Raw genomic sequence first — 16,244 nt, 5'->3', positions numbered from 1 at the left:
GGGTACACTGAGGGAGAATTCAGAATGCCCAATTCCCCTAATAAGCACGTCTTTCAGAACTTGTGGGAGGAAACCAGAGCACCCGGAGGAAGCCCACGCAGACACAGGGAGAAGGTGTAGACTCCACACAGATAGTGACCCAAGCCGGGAATCGAACCCGGGACCTGACGCTGTGAAACAACAGTGCTAACCACTGTGCTACCGTGCCTCCCACTACTAACCACTTCTAACTCCAGGCTAACTATAGTACTGACCCCCTACGAGCCTTCCCCCAACCACACTGACCACCCGACCGTCACCTATCCCAACCGTCTGAATCTCCCACACACCCTTTTCTCATTAGAACGGAGAAGGATGAGGGGCGACTTGATAGAGGTTTATAAGATGATCAGGGGAATAGATAGAGTAGACAGTCAGAGACTTTTTCCCCGGGTGGAACAAACCATTACAAGGGGACATAAATTTAAGGTGAAAGGTGGAAGATATAGGAGGGATATCAGAGGTAGGTTCTTTACCCAGAGAGTAGTGGGGGCATGGAATGCACTGCCTGTGGAAGTAGTTGAGTCGGAAACATTAGGGACCTTCAAGCAGCTATTGGATAGGTACATGGATTACGGTAAAATTATATAGTGTAGATTTATTTGTTCTTTAAGGGCAGCACGGTAGCATTGTGGATAGTGCAATTGCTTCACAGCTCCAGGGTCCCAGGTTCGATTCCGGCTTGCGTCACTGTCTGTGCGGAGTCTGCACGTCCTCCCCGTGTCTGCGTGGGTTTCCTCCGGGTGCTCCGGTTTCCTCCCACAGTCCAAAGATGTGCGGGTTAGGTGAATTGGCCAATGATAAATTGCCCTTAATGTCCAAAATTGCCCTTGGTGTTGGGTGGAGGTGTTGAGTTTGGGTAGGGTGTTCTTTCCAAGAGCCGGTGCAGACTCAAAGGGCCGAATGGCCTCCTTCTGCACTGTAAATTCAATGATAATCTATGATTAATCTAGGACAAAGGTTCGGCACAACATCGTGGGCCGAAGGGCCTGTTCTGTGCTGTATTTTCTATGTTCTATGTTCTATGTTAAACCACCCTGACTGACTGTCCACTCATTCCCTCCGACCAACATTCCCCCTTATCACTGCTAACATTTTTGAAGAGATGTATTGCTAAGATGTCCAAAGATTAATTCTTTTGTTCCTCGACAGGCACCAAATCAATCGGACCTGGACAAAAAGAGATGTCCCTGGAACGATCAGCACATTGAAAAGCAGAAACAGCCTCAGCCAGCTCCGAGACAGCGATTCGAGCAGTCTGCAAAGTGAAGTAATGAAATGTACGCAGCCTCTCATGGTCCGGTCACTAACACTAAGCCATGGCAATAATCAGTCTGCTAATTCAAGGAGAATTCATTATTCTTTGTAATTACTCTGCTATTTGCAAATACCAACCTCCTTTTCCTGAAGGTAATAACTATTGTCATGGTACAGGTCGGATTGTTGCTATTTGCCCTCTGCTTCAGGTAAAGCATATATAATAGATAAGCAGGAACCTGGAGAGCATCAATTCTAAGTCAGGTTGACACCTAGACATTTCCACCCGCAATCCCTGACTCGGCCCCACATTTCAGAGACCTTCTCCTGCTTTGTCACAATGTTTGGATGTGTGCAGGTTCTGTGTTGCTTTCAAAAGTGTGAGTCTTTTTTAGTTAATTATTTATTCCACTCTTGACTTACCCAAATGTTCAGTGGCCGCTGCCTGAACATTTGTGCAGATGCTGGCTACCCTTCTGCCCATCATTACATGCTGGATGCCTGGGGCTAGCATTTAGCCCCGGTGACTACATGGGCCAAGTTTCTCTAATTTGCCTTTGTTACAATATACCTGCCCACATAGTGTGACTTTGTTAAGATACAGTGGAATTGACACCTGAAAAACTGCATGGAACGTGGCAGAAACTGTCCTTGGCTAACTCGTCTGCCAAAATTCCACTGTAACAATTGGAAAAGGAATACAGAACATGTAGGCCAAGATGTCTACACATATTTATTTTGTGAAGCAATTCTCCTCCTTTAATTTATTTCCTTAAGACATGGCGGCACAGTGGTTAGCACTGCTGCCTCATGGCGCCGAGGACCTGGGTTCAATCCCGGCCCAGGTCACTGTCCGTGTGTAGTTCGCACATTCTCCCCGTGTCTGCGTGGGTCTCACCCCCACACCCAAAGATGTGCAGGGTAGGTGGATTGGCCACGCTAAATTGCCTCTTAATTGAAATAAAAAATAAATAAAATCATTTATTTCTTTCCATTTATCCACTATGTCACTTTCTCTCTATCATCCACATTTGAATGCATGATTTCAGAAGTTCTGTCAAACCTGCACTAAATCTGACTTGCAACTGTTTGCAGTGTTCAGTGCATTGATAATGGCTTTTCTCTTGCCCTCCCTACAGAGAAGCACTTCACCTGAGTAAGTTGCCTCCACGCAGTGTTATAGGGATGGTAGTCCACAGGATTCGACCCATATCCAAGAAATCCATAATGCCAAACACTAGTGCTACACAATACACTGCCTCTCTGTCTTTGAGTTTCTATAATAATCCCCCCATGGTACAACTATCAGGTCCCACTATCCTGATTTCATGTTTCACAAAGGCAACTAAATCAGGGTAGGTCCAGCGCATTCTGGGGAAGATCCCAATGAAATGAACTAGAACTTCAATGTTTTTCCGTAGACAGAATATTCCAGCAGGAATAGATTCTACTTAAAATTATGAAATGACCTCTCATCTTGTAGATGGTACACACTGCAGCTACTGTGCGACGGTGGTGGAGGGATCGAATGTTTGTGGAAGGGGTGTTAATCAAACGGGCTGAAGATTGGTCCATTGTTGAAATCTACCCGTAGTCTCGTATACACTTAACTAAGCAGAAATTTGCACTACACGTCTCAGGTGCGAAATGAAATCTCTATTGGGTGTCTATTGATTATAATTGGGAGTTTGAAATCTTCTTGTGGTTACAAATCAAATGTTCTCAAAAAAGCCCCTGCCAGCAGAAGACTTTTCCGAGATATAATTAAACTTAGTAGCTTACCAACGACTTGAATTTCAAAATATAGTAATGGCTTCTTGCTCAAAGCAAAACAGCGGTGCAGACTAGAGTTATGAAATGAAAAATGAAAATCGCTTATTGTCACAAGTAGGCTTCAAATTAAGTTACTGTGAAAAGCCCCTGTGGAAATATGAAAATACGAAATAAAGATAGTAGATAGTCAAGCAATTAGTATAGGATGATTCATGAATGAAGATGGCTGCCCAGACCACTATCTTTAAGGAATTTGTTATCAATCTGAGTCAAACTGTTCCTACCCCTGCAACATGCTGATTGGTTTGGATGAGTCTTCAATACATTTGATTCGATGATTAGTTGTCAATCATCAATGTGCAACATAGGCTTGACTATGTTGCATCTTTGGATTTCTTCTGTGTGTTGGAATGTAAGCTTACACTTATCATTAAGTTGGCATTTGTTGACTGTTATAATATTCACATTTTGAACAATGGCAGATTCATGTTAACTCTGGTGTTAATTTGACCTTGATGAAACTGTTGCACTGTTTAGTACTTTTGCAAATGTTTCAAACAAATGCTGTGTGCTTGCAGATTTTTCTGTAAGATATGTGGTTTTTAAATTGATATGGGATTAATTCAGCTCTGTAGTTTAGGACAGAATCCATTTTAAAATGGTTTTCAAACTGGGTTCTTTTTAAATCTGTAATCAATACTCCTTTTTACCTATCATAAATACCAGATTCCGTTCATCCATATTAATTTCATGTTCCGCAGCTCCACACAGGAAGGGAGACCAGAATTCGCCCCACTCACCGTCATTCTCTGATGAATTCAGGGAAGGTTCACCTGCATACCATCCCAAGCTGAAGAACTCCGAATGGAGGCTCGTCCAAGCACAGCACAAAATGCGGGAGCTGGCAATCAACATCCGCATGAAGGAAGAATTAATCAAAGAACTCATCAAAACAGGTACAAGGGATCCATTTAAAAAATAGATTTACTTAAATGTTATTGCACAGACTTTTTCTAACTGAACGAAGTACAGGTGAGATAATGCAGTAACACATAGTTTACGGTATTGAGCACTTCTAATTAAAATCTCTAATGTCTGAACTTTTAATTAGTAACATTAGGATCCTCAGTTGCGTTTGACCACAAGGTACAAATAACTAGTATTTATGAAGCAAGTAGAATTTATTAACAAGATTTTACATATACTTAATAAGAAGCAGTGAAGACAACAAAGATCTCTCAAGATTTCAGGAATTATTGGTATTGTCAGCATAGCTGACGCCTCTCTCTCCTTTGCCTTTGAAGTGACGTTGAACTGTGTCCAGAAGAGTCATACCCCAGAAACCATGGTATCACCATGCCAACGAAAACACCAACTCTCCGACTTCTATCCCTCAGCTTCTCATTTCTCCTCCTTTTGGAGATGATCCAAATCCACCCCTCTTACTCGCTTTAAGGTCCAAATCATCTCGTGCCACCCCATCTTTGCAACCCCCTGCATTATGGGTTGTAAACTGAGACATGGCTTTATCACTTACTTCCTCACACCCAGAAGTTTACATTCCATTACAAACAAATCAGATGCTTCCTTTTGATGTCAAACAGTCCGAAACAAAGTTGTCACATATTTTAACTCAAGCCACACAGATATCAGAATATAAAGGTTCCCTTCTGGTACAGATCAATTTGAGTAATACATGGGGCTGGATTATCCGCTGCTGGTAGCGGAGTTCCCAATGCAGCGGAGAATACAGCGCCCGGAAGAAATCGGACGCCGATCCGTTTCCGATCCTCCGGCCCCCCGTTGTTGGGGCATCGAGGTTTGCGCTCGCGTGCCAGCGGGAGGATACAAATTGGTCCGAATGACATCCACCTAGCGGGCCGGGAACTGTAATCTCTGGGCTTGTGTGAAACTCTGGTCATCTGGGCCCATAATGCCCCCCCAAGGGGGCTTCCTGAAAGGGGTATCTTTTCCGTGGAAGTGTGTGCGAGGTCTTTTTATTATGGGGGTCTTTGGGGGGGGTCCCTTTATTTAAGGGGTCTCTGGGAAGCCACTTTATTTATGGGGTCTCTGGGGGGGTCCCTTTATTTAGGGAGTCCCTTCATTTAAGGGTTGTCTGGGAGGGGTGGTCTTCTTGTTTAGGAAGTCTCTGGAGTTGGGGGGAGTGTGGGGGTCGGGTCAGCCCCTTACTTGGGGGAAGGGGGACCCAGAAAGTCTGGGGTTGCGGAGCTGAAGAATCCGGCCCAGTGTTATACTTCAAACTGATTTTACAAAATCACCTAATTGTATTGTGGACAGTTAAACAGCATACAGCTACCTCAACTCTAGTCTCAAAGAAACCGAGTCATAAAACAAGATGACAATTTTGTTTCTTCACAAACAATAGCTTTCCTGGAAAGCATTCCACTAGCCAAAATTCCGAGGGACAATTTTAAAAGTGTTTGAGGAATAAATTCCAAATATGTTACAGATTCTAAAAATGATCAAAATCTTACAGTATGTATCTGTAATGATAAAACATATCTTTATTTGTAATATATTTAAAGCGATAGGTCTGTACCAAGCTCTGTTGCTTCACAGTGCTAGGGACCTGGGTTGATTCCTGGCTTGGGTCACTGTCTGTGCGGAGTCTGCACATTCTCCCCGTGTCTGCGTGGGTTTCCTCCGGGTGCTCTGATTTCTCCTACAATCCAAAGATGTGCAGCTTAGGTGGATTGGCCATGCTAAATTGCCCTTAGTGTCCAAAAAGATTAGGTGGGGTTACTGGGTTACAGGGATAGGGTGGAGCTGTGGGCTTAAATAGGGTGCCCTTTCCATGGGCCGGTGCAGACTTGATAGGCCGAATGGCCTCCATCTGCACTGCAGAAATTCTATGATTTCCTGTCTGCACAACTTAACTTGCTGTTCTCACTTTTCAATCAAACCTTTTGTGTTAACATTTTCCATTATGAATTTCTACGTCCATCTTCTAATTGAAAACAATATAGGGTTGCACAAGGGTGCAGTGGTTAGCACTGCTGCCTCATAGCACTGAGGATCCAGGTTCAATCCCAGCCCTGGGTCACTGTCCTTGTGAAGTTTGCACGTTCTCCCCTTGTCTGAGTGGGTCTCACCCCCCACAACCCAAGGATGTGAAGGGTAGGTGAATTGACCACGTTAATTATCTTATCCACTCTATCCTTCCCCTCATAATTTTGTACACTTACTCATAATTTTGTAAACCTTGTTCCTCTGATTATGCAATCTAGCCAGGGGATTAGCAGAATTTCTCAAAATGTTATTTTGAATCTTTTGCATTGACATTTTTAAGACAGTAACTGAAAATTCTAAAGGATTTTTTTTACAATAACAGGATTACATTTGTTTTTTGAAACTTTGATGCCTTCATTAAATATCGAAAAAAATTTAAAAATGCAACCTCAAAGCATCTTTTATAAGTTCCCTCAGCAAAATGAATGAAATAGGAAGACTGTGGCAAGTTATACAAGTTGTGAACTGTTGGGCACTGTTTGGAATTCCATATGTTTTCAGCTAAACCTGATGTGTGTTTGGATGGCTAGGGAGAGATGCCCAGGCAATGAATAAGCAGTACTGTCGGAAGATTCAAGTGTTGGAGCAGGAGGCAGAACAGGCAAGGGCAGAGCTAACCGATGCTCAGAAACAGCTCCAGGACCTCGAGGAGAAGGAACCCAGGGACCCCATGGAAAAGGCCAAACTCCAGGAGTACCAGAAAAAAATAGTTGCAGCACAGAGTAAAGTGCAGGTGCGTGAGATGATGTGGCTCCCCACTGCCCCTGGATGAGAGGTTGAATTACACAGGGAGGGTGGAGTGAGCCACACCAAGTGCCAGCTCTGCTGCACCGTGGTGAAAGATTTTGCAGTGTTATTGGGCCAGTATTTCAAAATAAAAGTTGCATAGTATGTATTTAGAATCGCGATCTGGTATAAATCTTTGAATGGCAATCTGGTCTTTAGTTTAGAATAGTGCTCCAGCATTTATGTTTAAGTGACAGTCTCTGATTGTCATTTCTTTGTACTCAGTTGACTTCTGTATTCCCAGGAAGTGCAGATGCAGAGCGCTTTCATGCAATCTTAGCAGAATTCACACTTTTAGATTATTGCAATGCACTGCAATGCATTTGATTCTTGGGACGGATACACCGGATTATTGAATACCCAATTTCCAGTTCAGTGGGAAATCGTGCACAGTGCTCTCGCAAAGAATGGCCACTTGGATGCGGTATCAGAAAGTGGATGGCACCTGTGGTGCTATAAGCTCCTTCAGAAGATAGAGGGAGATAACCCTCTTTAGGACCTGTGTGCAATTCTTTTCTCACGGTAACATTCTTACAATTACAGTCGTCAATTTCTGTAGGAATGTGGAACTTAAATGCAGAGAACGTATGTTAAATGTATATAGAATCCTGATTAGATCACACTTGAAGTAATGTGAACAGTCCTGAGGGGCCATTCTCCGATATTGAAGCCAAGTGTTTGCGCCGTCGTGAACGCCGTCGCGTTTCACGACGACGCAAACAGGGCCCGGACATGACCTATTCTGGCCCCCAAAGGGGGCCAGCGCGGCGCTGGAGTGGTTCACGCCACTCCAGCGCCTTTACGCGGTGCCAAATGGGTGCCGCGCCAACCCGCACACGTGCAGTTGGGCCGCGCCATCCTGCACATGCACGGGGAACGTCTTATGCACGTCGGCCCCTTACCAACATGGAGCCGGTGTTTGGGGGCTGCGCGCGGAAGGAGGTAGGCCCGGGGGAGGGGGAGAAGCCCGCCCGCCGATCGGTGGGCCCCGATCGCGGGCCAGACCCCATCGGAGGCCACCCCGGTGAAGGAGCTCCCCCCCCACAGGCCGCCCCCCCAGCGTTCCCGCAGAGTTCCCGCCGGCAGCGACCAGGGGTGGACGGCGCCGGCGGGAACCTTTCGTGTTGTTGCGGCCGCTCGGACCAGCCGGCCGGAGAATTGCCGCTCGCCGGTTCTCCGAGCGGCCTGGTGCGAATCGCGCGCTGCTGGTTTCCGGGGGGTGGGAGAATCGCGTGTGGGGGTCAGGGCAGCGTGGCGCGATTTGCGCGGCGCCCCGGCAATTTTCCCACCCGGCGTGGGGGGGAGAATAGCGCCCCATGTCTCTGTACTGTAGAAAGGATATTGGGGCCCTCGTGAAGTTGCAAAATCGATTTACTAGAATGATACATAAACGACTATCAGAAAGGATCAAGGGCAGCACGGTGGCCCAGTGGATAGCACTGCAGCCTCACGGCGCCGAGGTCCCAGGTTCGATCCCAGCTCGGGGTCACTGTCCGTGTGGAGTTTGCACATTCTCCCCATGTTTGCGTGGGTTTCACCCCCACAACCCCAAAGATGTGCAGTGTAGGTGGATTAGCCACACTAAATTGCCCCTTAATTGGTAAAAATGAATTGGGTACTCTAAATTTATTTTAAAAAAAGAAAGGATTAACAGGTTGAGACTCTTTGTTAAAAAGAAGACTGAAGGGTGATTTTGATGCAGAGAAGGCTTTCTACTTGCAAGTGAGATCAAGGCTATGGGCCACAAATACATAAGGTAATCACTAATGAATTCAATAGAGAATTCTAGAGAAACATCTTTACCCAGCGAGTGACTAGAATGTTAAACTTCCTACCATAATGGAGTAGTTGAGGTAAATAGTACAGATGCATATAAGGGGAAACTAGATGTACATAAAAGGGAGAAAGGAATAGGAGGGTAATATTGATGGGCTCGGCGAGGAGGAGGGAGGAAGCTTACATGGAGCATAAACAGTGCATGGATCTGTTGGGTTCAGTGGCCTGTTTTGATCCTGTAAGTATTATGTAACAGATCCATCCAGTTATATTTCCTGGAAAAGTGCTGGATATTTTTTTAGTATCATGCAACTGACTTTCTGCTGCTGCAAATCTTTTACCGTAATCCCGTTTCCAGGTGCTCAGACAAAAGAAGCGGGATACAGAGCGACTGGTATCGCTGTCATCGCAGAGTGAGCGGAGAATCCATGATATGGAGAGAAATGTGCAGCTAATGAAGCAGCAACAGGCACTGCTGCAGAAAAAACTGAAGGAGGAAATGGATCAGAAGAGGCGACTTGAGACAGCGATGCAGAAAGGAAAACATCGAGTGATGGTACAGCACGGTGTATATTGGGCTTCCGCTGGGGTTGGATAAATCACGCTGTATTTCTGTTGAACGTGACACTCAATGAGCTTTCCCCGATATTTGAAAACAGTAAAACCTGTACAAAGGGACTCCTGTAAACAAACACTTACTGACAATCCCAAATAACTTACATTGTAACAGATACAGGCCATACCTTAAAATCATAGGCACTCGTGAATTCTGATTATGTTAGCCTTTAATCAAATCAATTCAGTTCACAAATTAAATACGTACCACATTGCTCGTCTAAAATAAATATTTGGACCTGATGCATATTATTTTGAGATTTATGGATTTCAGTTCTATCACTCCAGATCAGAAATGCATTACCTGTTATAACCCTCACAAAGACGACGGGGGATCGCAATTGTTCTCCCCTTGAGGTTTGTGAAGTACAGGTCCCCGTATTGAGCACCCCCCCTCCATTGCAGCAGACATATGGAGGTAGGGGGTCCTGACCAAAACCCTGCCAGACATTAATCCCAATTTGGGTGGGAATTTCAAGGCACTCCAGCCCGACAGCAGCTATTTTGTGAATTGCTAACCTAACACATCCCAGGATGACAACATCCCTCTCAATGGAACCTGATGCCAATGGACTGCAGAATTCAACAAACAGATAATGAACTGAAAACACATCCCACTGATGGAGCTGCAGAGGTTAGCTCCATGCCAGCTGAGGATCTAATCCAGGGATATATGGCTCATCCCGTTTGCTGCACATACAATAACCAGGAACAGGATTATGGGGATGCATGGTGGATTATGAATGTCCCCCAAAGATAATGAAATTCTCATCTCCCCCTTTTTCTGTGTGCAGGAGCTTGAAATACAACATAAGCAACAGCAAAAGATTCTTAAAATTAAAACCGAAGAAATTGCAGCCTTCCAAAGGAAGAGGAGGAGTGGCAGCAATGGCTCTGTGATCAGTCTCGAAGAGCAGCAGGTAACGTGATAGCAGACATGGAACAATTCAATATGGAACAACACTTAGCACTGTGCATGTGCCAATGTGTTGGACTGAGTCACAAGAACCAGGATAGCGCAGATTCTCTTACCTTTCTGTGCTACATTATCTGATATCAGCTGGGGTAGGTGTACACCAATTGACATCCGTGCCCACAGGTCAACAACTTCTGAACACGATCCAGCAATGCTTGTCGGAAGGTGCCTGATGTGCAGACACTGGGTGAGGACAGGGTCAGAGAAGAGCTCTGCCGACCCTCCAGGCCAAATAGCCTGTTTGTACTCACAGCCTAGGATCAGACATTATGAATGGACAGCTGGGGAAGCTGATGAAGGTTTGCGGATCTGATAGGTCTATGCCCCCTTACGTATAGCATCTTCAGGATAGAAATGTGAAACAAATAAACCATCTAACATAGTCTTAATTTATGGACCTCTGAGTACTTCAAAGCCTGGAAGATCATATATTTCAATCAAATTTCCCTTCCACATAACGCAGGTGGGCACCAATGCCACTGTGGAATATCTTGAGCACTGCCAAAAGTGGGTGGGGTTTGGAATACATATTGGACAGGGCACAGTTATTGCAGTACTTGGTAGCTGTCAAAGCTTGTTGAGTGGTGGGGTGGGTGCATGGGGGTTTGGGATATTGGTAGTGGCGGAAACAGCAGGTATTGCACTGCTGGGCAGTCACTTTTTTTCTGATAGATGCTGGTGCTACTGACATGAGAAGTATTTTTGCCCCTGTGCGAGTCACCCACAAAATTCATTTGTCCATAGCGATCGGGTTAAGGTCTGGACCAGGTGGGACTCCACGGCCATCACAGGCGAAGTTGATTTGCTTTATTTCCCCACACATCCCATTCAATCAGCAGAAACCAGGCTGGGGCAAAGGGAACTGCAACATTTTGTGCTTATATTGCACGTTTAACATAGCAACGCTTGACAAGGCACTGAACAAGAGTATAATCACTAAAGGAGTTTTGCACCAAGCCATAATTCTATTATTTTTCAAATTAAGGGGCAATTTAGTATGGCCAACCCACCTACCCTGCACACCTTTGGGGGTGAGCGCCACGGGGAGAATGTGCAAAATCCATACGGACCGTGATCCACAGCCGGGATCGAACCCATGTCCTCGGCGCCGTGAGGCACAAAATGAAAGACAACGAAAGATCACCAAAAGCTTGGCCAATGTGGTGAAATGTAAAAAGCACCTTAAACAAAGTAACTTAAATTTAAAGCCTAGGAGATTCATGTTTGTGACAGACAGAGGTTCCTCCCCACCATATGGCTGCCCACAGAGGCTGCAATCCAATATGTCTGGGTACTGACAGAATTGTGGGGGTGCACAAAAGGCTCATTAGATTTTCAGGACCCATGGCTTTTTTATGAGCAGAAAGCTGCTTTCTGAGTCCTTTGCCCCGAAATCCGTATTGACAATTTATTTTACTCTTAGAAAATTGAAGAACAGAAAAGGTGGTTGGATACGGAAATTGAGAAGGTTCTTGAACAACGGAAGGCACTGGAAGACCTGGAAGAGGAGCTGAACAAACGAGAGATCATTGTCGAAAAGAAAGAAGCCTTGCTGCAGGAGAAGAGTGGGCTGGAGAGCAAGAGGCTACGATCCAGTCAGGTGAGATTACGAGGAACCGTGATCTAGTCAGGCAGGAAACTGCTGCTATCAGGTGAGAGATAGGGAGTTTGCAACTCCGCCCGGTAGAAGCTCAGATTCTTATCAGGTTAGGACCTAAGAGGGCACTATTCTGTTTGGTAAAAGAGCATGAGGCAAAGATGCTGTTATATGAAAGAATAAAGTTGAGATCCTAATAGACTCCCAAGGCTTTTTACACGTACAAAAAAATCCCATTGCGAGCTGCAGTGACCACATCTGCAGTAAGTGTTGGCTGCTCGAAGAGCTCCGGCTCAGAGTTGATGAGCTGGAGTCTGAGCTTCAAACACTGAGGCACATCCGGGAGGGGGAGACTTACCTGGACACTGTGTTTCAGGAGGCAGTCACACCTGTCAGAGTAAGTAGTTTAAATCCTGCCAGTGGCCAGGGACAGCAGGGTGTGACTGCAAGTCAGGCAGGTAAAGGGAACCAGCAGTCAGGAACTCAGGAGCCTCAGCCCTTGACTCTGTCCAACAGGTATGAGGCACTTGCTCCCTGTGTGGATGGCGAACAGGGCTGCAGGAAGGATGAGTCAGCTGACCAAGGCACCATGGTTCAGCAGGCCATTCAAGGGGAGGGAGTAAATAGGCAAGTTGTAGTTGTAGGGGATTCTATTATCAGGGGGATAGATAGTATCCTTTGTGAGCAGGATAAAGAGTCCCGCATGGTATGTTGCCTGCCCGGTGCTGCATGGTATGTTGCCTGCCCGGTGCTAGGGTGCGGGACATCTCTGACCGGCTTGAAAGGATACTGGAGAGGGAGGGGGAGGATCCAGTTGTTGTGGTCCATGTCGGTACCAACAACATAGGCAAGTCTAGGAAAGAGGACCTGTTTAGAGATTATAAAGAGCTAGGATTCAAATTAAAAAACAGGTCCTCAAGGGTCATAATCTCCTGATTACTGCCCGAGCCACGTGCAAATTGGCATAGGGAGGCAAGAATAAGGGAAGTTAACACGTGGCTGAAAGAGTGGTGTGGGAATGAGGGGTTCCTTTTCATGGGACACTGGCATCAGTTTTGGGACAGGGGGACCTATACCATTGGGATGGTCTCCACCTGAACCGAGCTGGGACCAGTGTTCTGGCGAAAAGAGTAAATAGGGTGGTCAAAAGGACTTTAAACTAAAGATTGGGGGGGAAGGGAAAGTCAGGGAACCAAGAGGTGAAGTAATCAGTGGGAGGCGTAGCTGCTTAGGAATACAAAAAAACACGAACAGACAAAACTCAAGAGTGGTTACGATTGTCCCCATCCCACAAAATATGACACAGTGTATGGAAAGGCTCAGTAAACCAAGGTCCACCACACTAAGAAAACAAAAAAGGACGGTCAATAGAGAATTAAAGGTGCTATATTTAAATGCGCGCAGTGTACGGAACAAGGTAGATGAGCTTGTGGCCCAGATTGTGATAGGCAGGTATGATGTGGTAGGCATCACAGAGACATGGTTGCAGGGGGTTCAGGACTGGCATTTAAACATCCAGGGATTCACAACCTATCGAAAAGACAGAGAGGTGGGCAGAGGGGGCGGGGTTGCCTTGTTAATTAGGAATGAAATTAAATCAATAGCACTAAACAACATAGGGTCAGATGATGTGGAGTCTGTGTGGGTAGAGTTGAGGAACCACAAAGGCAAAAAAAACATAATGGGAGTTATGTACAGGCCTCAAGTGCATGTCAGAAAGCCAAGGTCACAGTGATCATGGGGGACTTCAATATGCAGGTGGACTGGGTAAATAATGCTGCCAGTGGACCCAAGGAAAGGGAATTCATTGAATGTTTACAGGAGGGCTTTTTGGAACAGCTTGTGATGGAGCCCACGAGGGAACAGGCCATTCTGGACTTAGTGTTATGTAATGAGCCAGACTTGATTAAAGATCTTAAAGTAAGGGAGCACTTAGGAGGCAGTGATCATAATATGGTCGAATTCAATCTTCAATTTGAAAGAAAGAAGGTAGAATCAGATGTAAAGGTGTTACAGTTAAATAAAGGTACCTACAGGGGCATGAGGGAGGAACTGACGAAAAGCGACTGGGAGCAGAGCCTAGTGGGAAAGACAGTAGAACAGCAATGGCAGGAGTTTCTGGGAGTAATTGAGGACACAGTACAGAGGTTCATCCCAAAGAAAAGAAAGGTTATCAGAGGGGGGATTAAGCAGCCATGGCTGACAAAGGAAGTTAGGGAATGCATCAAAGCAAAAGCGAAAGCCTATAATGTGGCAAAGAGTAGTGGGAAGTCAGAAGATTGGGAAGGCTACAAAAACAAACAGAGGATAACAAAGAGAGAAATAAGGAAAGAGAGGATCAAATATGAAGGTAGGCTAGCCAGTAACATTAGGAATGATAGTAAAAGTTTCTTTAAATACATTAAAAACAAACGGGAGGCAAAAGTTGACATTGGGCCGCTCCAAAATGACGCTGGTAATTTTGTGATGGGAGACAAGGAAATAGCTGAGGAACTAAATAAGTACTTTGCGTCAGTCTTCACAGTAGAAGACATGAGTAATATCCCAACAATTCCGGAGAGTCAGGGGGCAGAGTTGAATATGGTAGCCATCACAAAAGAGAAAGTGCTAGAGAAACTAAGCGGTCTAAAAATTGATAAATCTCCGGGCCCAGATGGGCTACATCCTAGAGTTCTAAAGGAGATAGCTGAAGAAATAGTGGAAGGGTTAGTTATGATCTTTCAAAAGTCACTGGAGTCAGGGAAAGTCCCAGAGGATTGGAAAATCGCTGTTGTAACCCCCCTGTTCAAGAAGGGAACAAGGCAAAAGGTGGAAAATTATAGGCCAATTAGCCTAACCTCGGTTGTTGGCAAGATTCTAGAATCCATTGTCACGGATGAGATTTCTAAATTCTTGGAAGTGCAGGGTCGGATTAGGACAAGTCAGCATGGATTTAGTAAGGGGAGGTCGTGCCTGACAAACCTGTTAGAGTTCTTTGAAGAGATAACAAATAGGTTAGACCAAGGAGAGCCAATGGATGTTATCTATCTTGACTTCCAAAAGGCCTTTGATAAGGTGCCTCACGGAGACTGCAGAGTAAAATAAGGGCCCATGGTATTCGAGGCAAGGTACTAACATGGATTGACGATTGGCTGCCAGACAGGAGGCACAGAGTTCGGATAAAAGGTTCTTTTTCGGAATGGCAACCGGTGACGAGTGGTGTCCCGCAGGGTTCAGTGTTGGGGCCACAGCTGTTCTCTTTATATATTAACGATCTAGATGATGGGACTGGGGGCATTCTGGCTAAGTTTGCCGATGATACAAAGATAGGTGGAGGGGCAGGTAGTATGGTGGAGGTGGGGAGGCTGCAGAAAGATTTAGACAGTTTAGGAGAGTGGTCCAAGAAATGGCTGATGAAATTCCAACGTGCGAGGTCTTGCACTTTGGAAAAAAGAATAGAGGCATGGACTATTTTCTAAACGGTGACAAAATTCATAATGCTGAAGTGTAAAGGGACTTGGGAGTCCTAGTCCAGGATTCTCGAACGGTAAACTTGCAGGTTGGGTCCGTAATTAAGAAAGCAAATGCAATGATGTCATTCATCTCTAGAGGCTTGGAATATAAAAGCTGGGATGTACTTCTGAAGCTTTATAAAGCATTAGTTAGGCCCCATTTAGAATACTGTGAGCAATTTTGGGCCCCACACCTCAGGAAGGACATACTGGCACTGGAGCGGGTCCAGCGGAGATTCACACGGATGATCCCAGGAATGATAGGCCTAACATACGATGAACGTCTGAGGATCCTGGGATTATATTCATTGGAGTTTAGGAGGTTGAGGGGAGATCTAATAGAAACTTACAAGATAATGAATGGCTTAGATAGGGTGGATGTAGGGAAGTTGTTTCCATTAGCAGGGGAGACTAGGACCCGGGGGCACAGCCTTAGAATAAAAGGGAGTCACTTTAGAACAGAGATGAGGAGAAATTTCTTCAGCCAGAGAGTGGTGGGTCTGTGGAATTCATTGCCACAGAGGGCGGTGGAGGCCGGGACGTTGAGTGTCTTTAAGACAGAAGTTGATAAATTCTTGATTTCTCGAGGAATTAAGGGCTATGGAGAGAGCGGGTAAATGGAGTTGAAATCAGCCATGATTGAATGGTGGAGTGGACTCGATGGGCCGAATGGCCTTACTTCCGCTCCTATGTCTTATGGTCTTAAGAGGTAGCCAGGGAAAGGGTTGGCCCACTGAAGGATGGGCAAGGGAATCTATGTGTGGAGCCAGAGGACATGGGCGAGGCACTAAATGAATACTTTGCATCAGTATTCACCAAAGAGAAGGAATTGGTGGATGTTGAGTCTGGAGAAGGGTGTGTAGATAGCCTGGGTCACATTGAGATCCAAAAAGACGAGGTGTTG

At 45.5% G+C, this 16,244-nt stretch overlaps 1 protein-coding gene across 2 annotated transcripts in view; it reads left to right on the top strand.

Moving 5' to 3' along the window:
• Positions 1 to 16,244, top strand: part of kif7 (kinesin family member 7) — a 49,733-nt gene that overhangs the window by 20,080 nt on the left and 13,409 nt on the right. For both annotated transcript variants that reach the window (XM_072470570.1, XM_072470569.1), the window contains exons 8-13: positions 1,192 to 1,319; positions 3,831 to 4,025; positions 6,630 to 6,832; positions 9,020 to 9,217; positions 10,071 to 10,196; positions 11,676 to 11,852. In XM_072470570.1, the coding sequence (XP_072326671.1) occupies positions 1,192 to 1,319; positions 3,831 to 4,025; positions 6,630 to 6,832; positions 9,020 to 9,217; positions 10,071 to 10,196; positions 11,676 to 11,852 (1,027 nt within the window). The remainder of the gene's footprint in view (positions 1 to 1,191; positions 1,320 to 3,830; positions 4,026 to 6,629; positions 6,833 to 9,019; positions 9,218 to 10,070; positions 10,197 to 11,675; positions 11,853 to 16,244) is intronic.

Source organism: Scyliorhinus torazame, chromosome 12 (assembly GCF_047496885.1).
Source record: "Scyliorhinus torazame isolate Kashiwa2021f chromosome 12, sScyTor2.1, whole genome shotgun sequence".
NCBI classification, from domain to species: domain Eukaryota; kingdom Metazoa; phylum Chordata; class Chondrichthyes; order Carcharhiniformes; family Scyliorhinidae; genus Scyliorhinus; species Scyliorhinus torazame.
The sequence above is the reverse complement of the archived record's forward strand: the minus strand, read 5'-3'. Positions and strand labels throughout refer to the sequence as shown.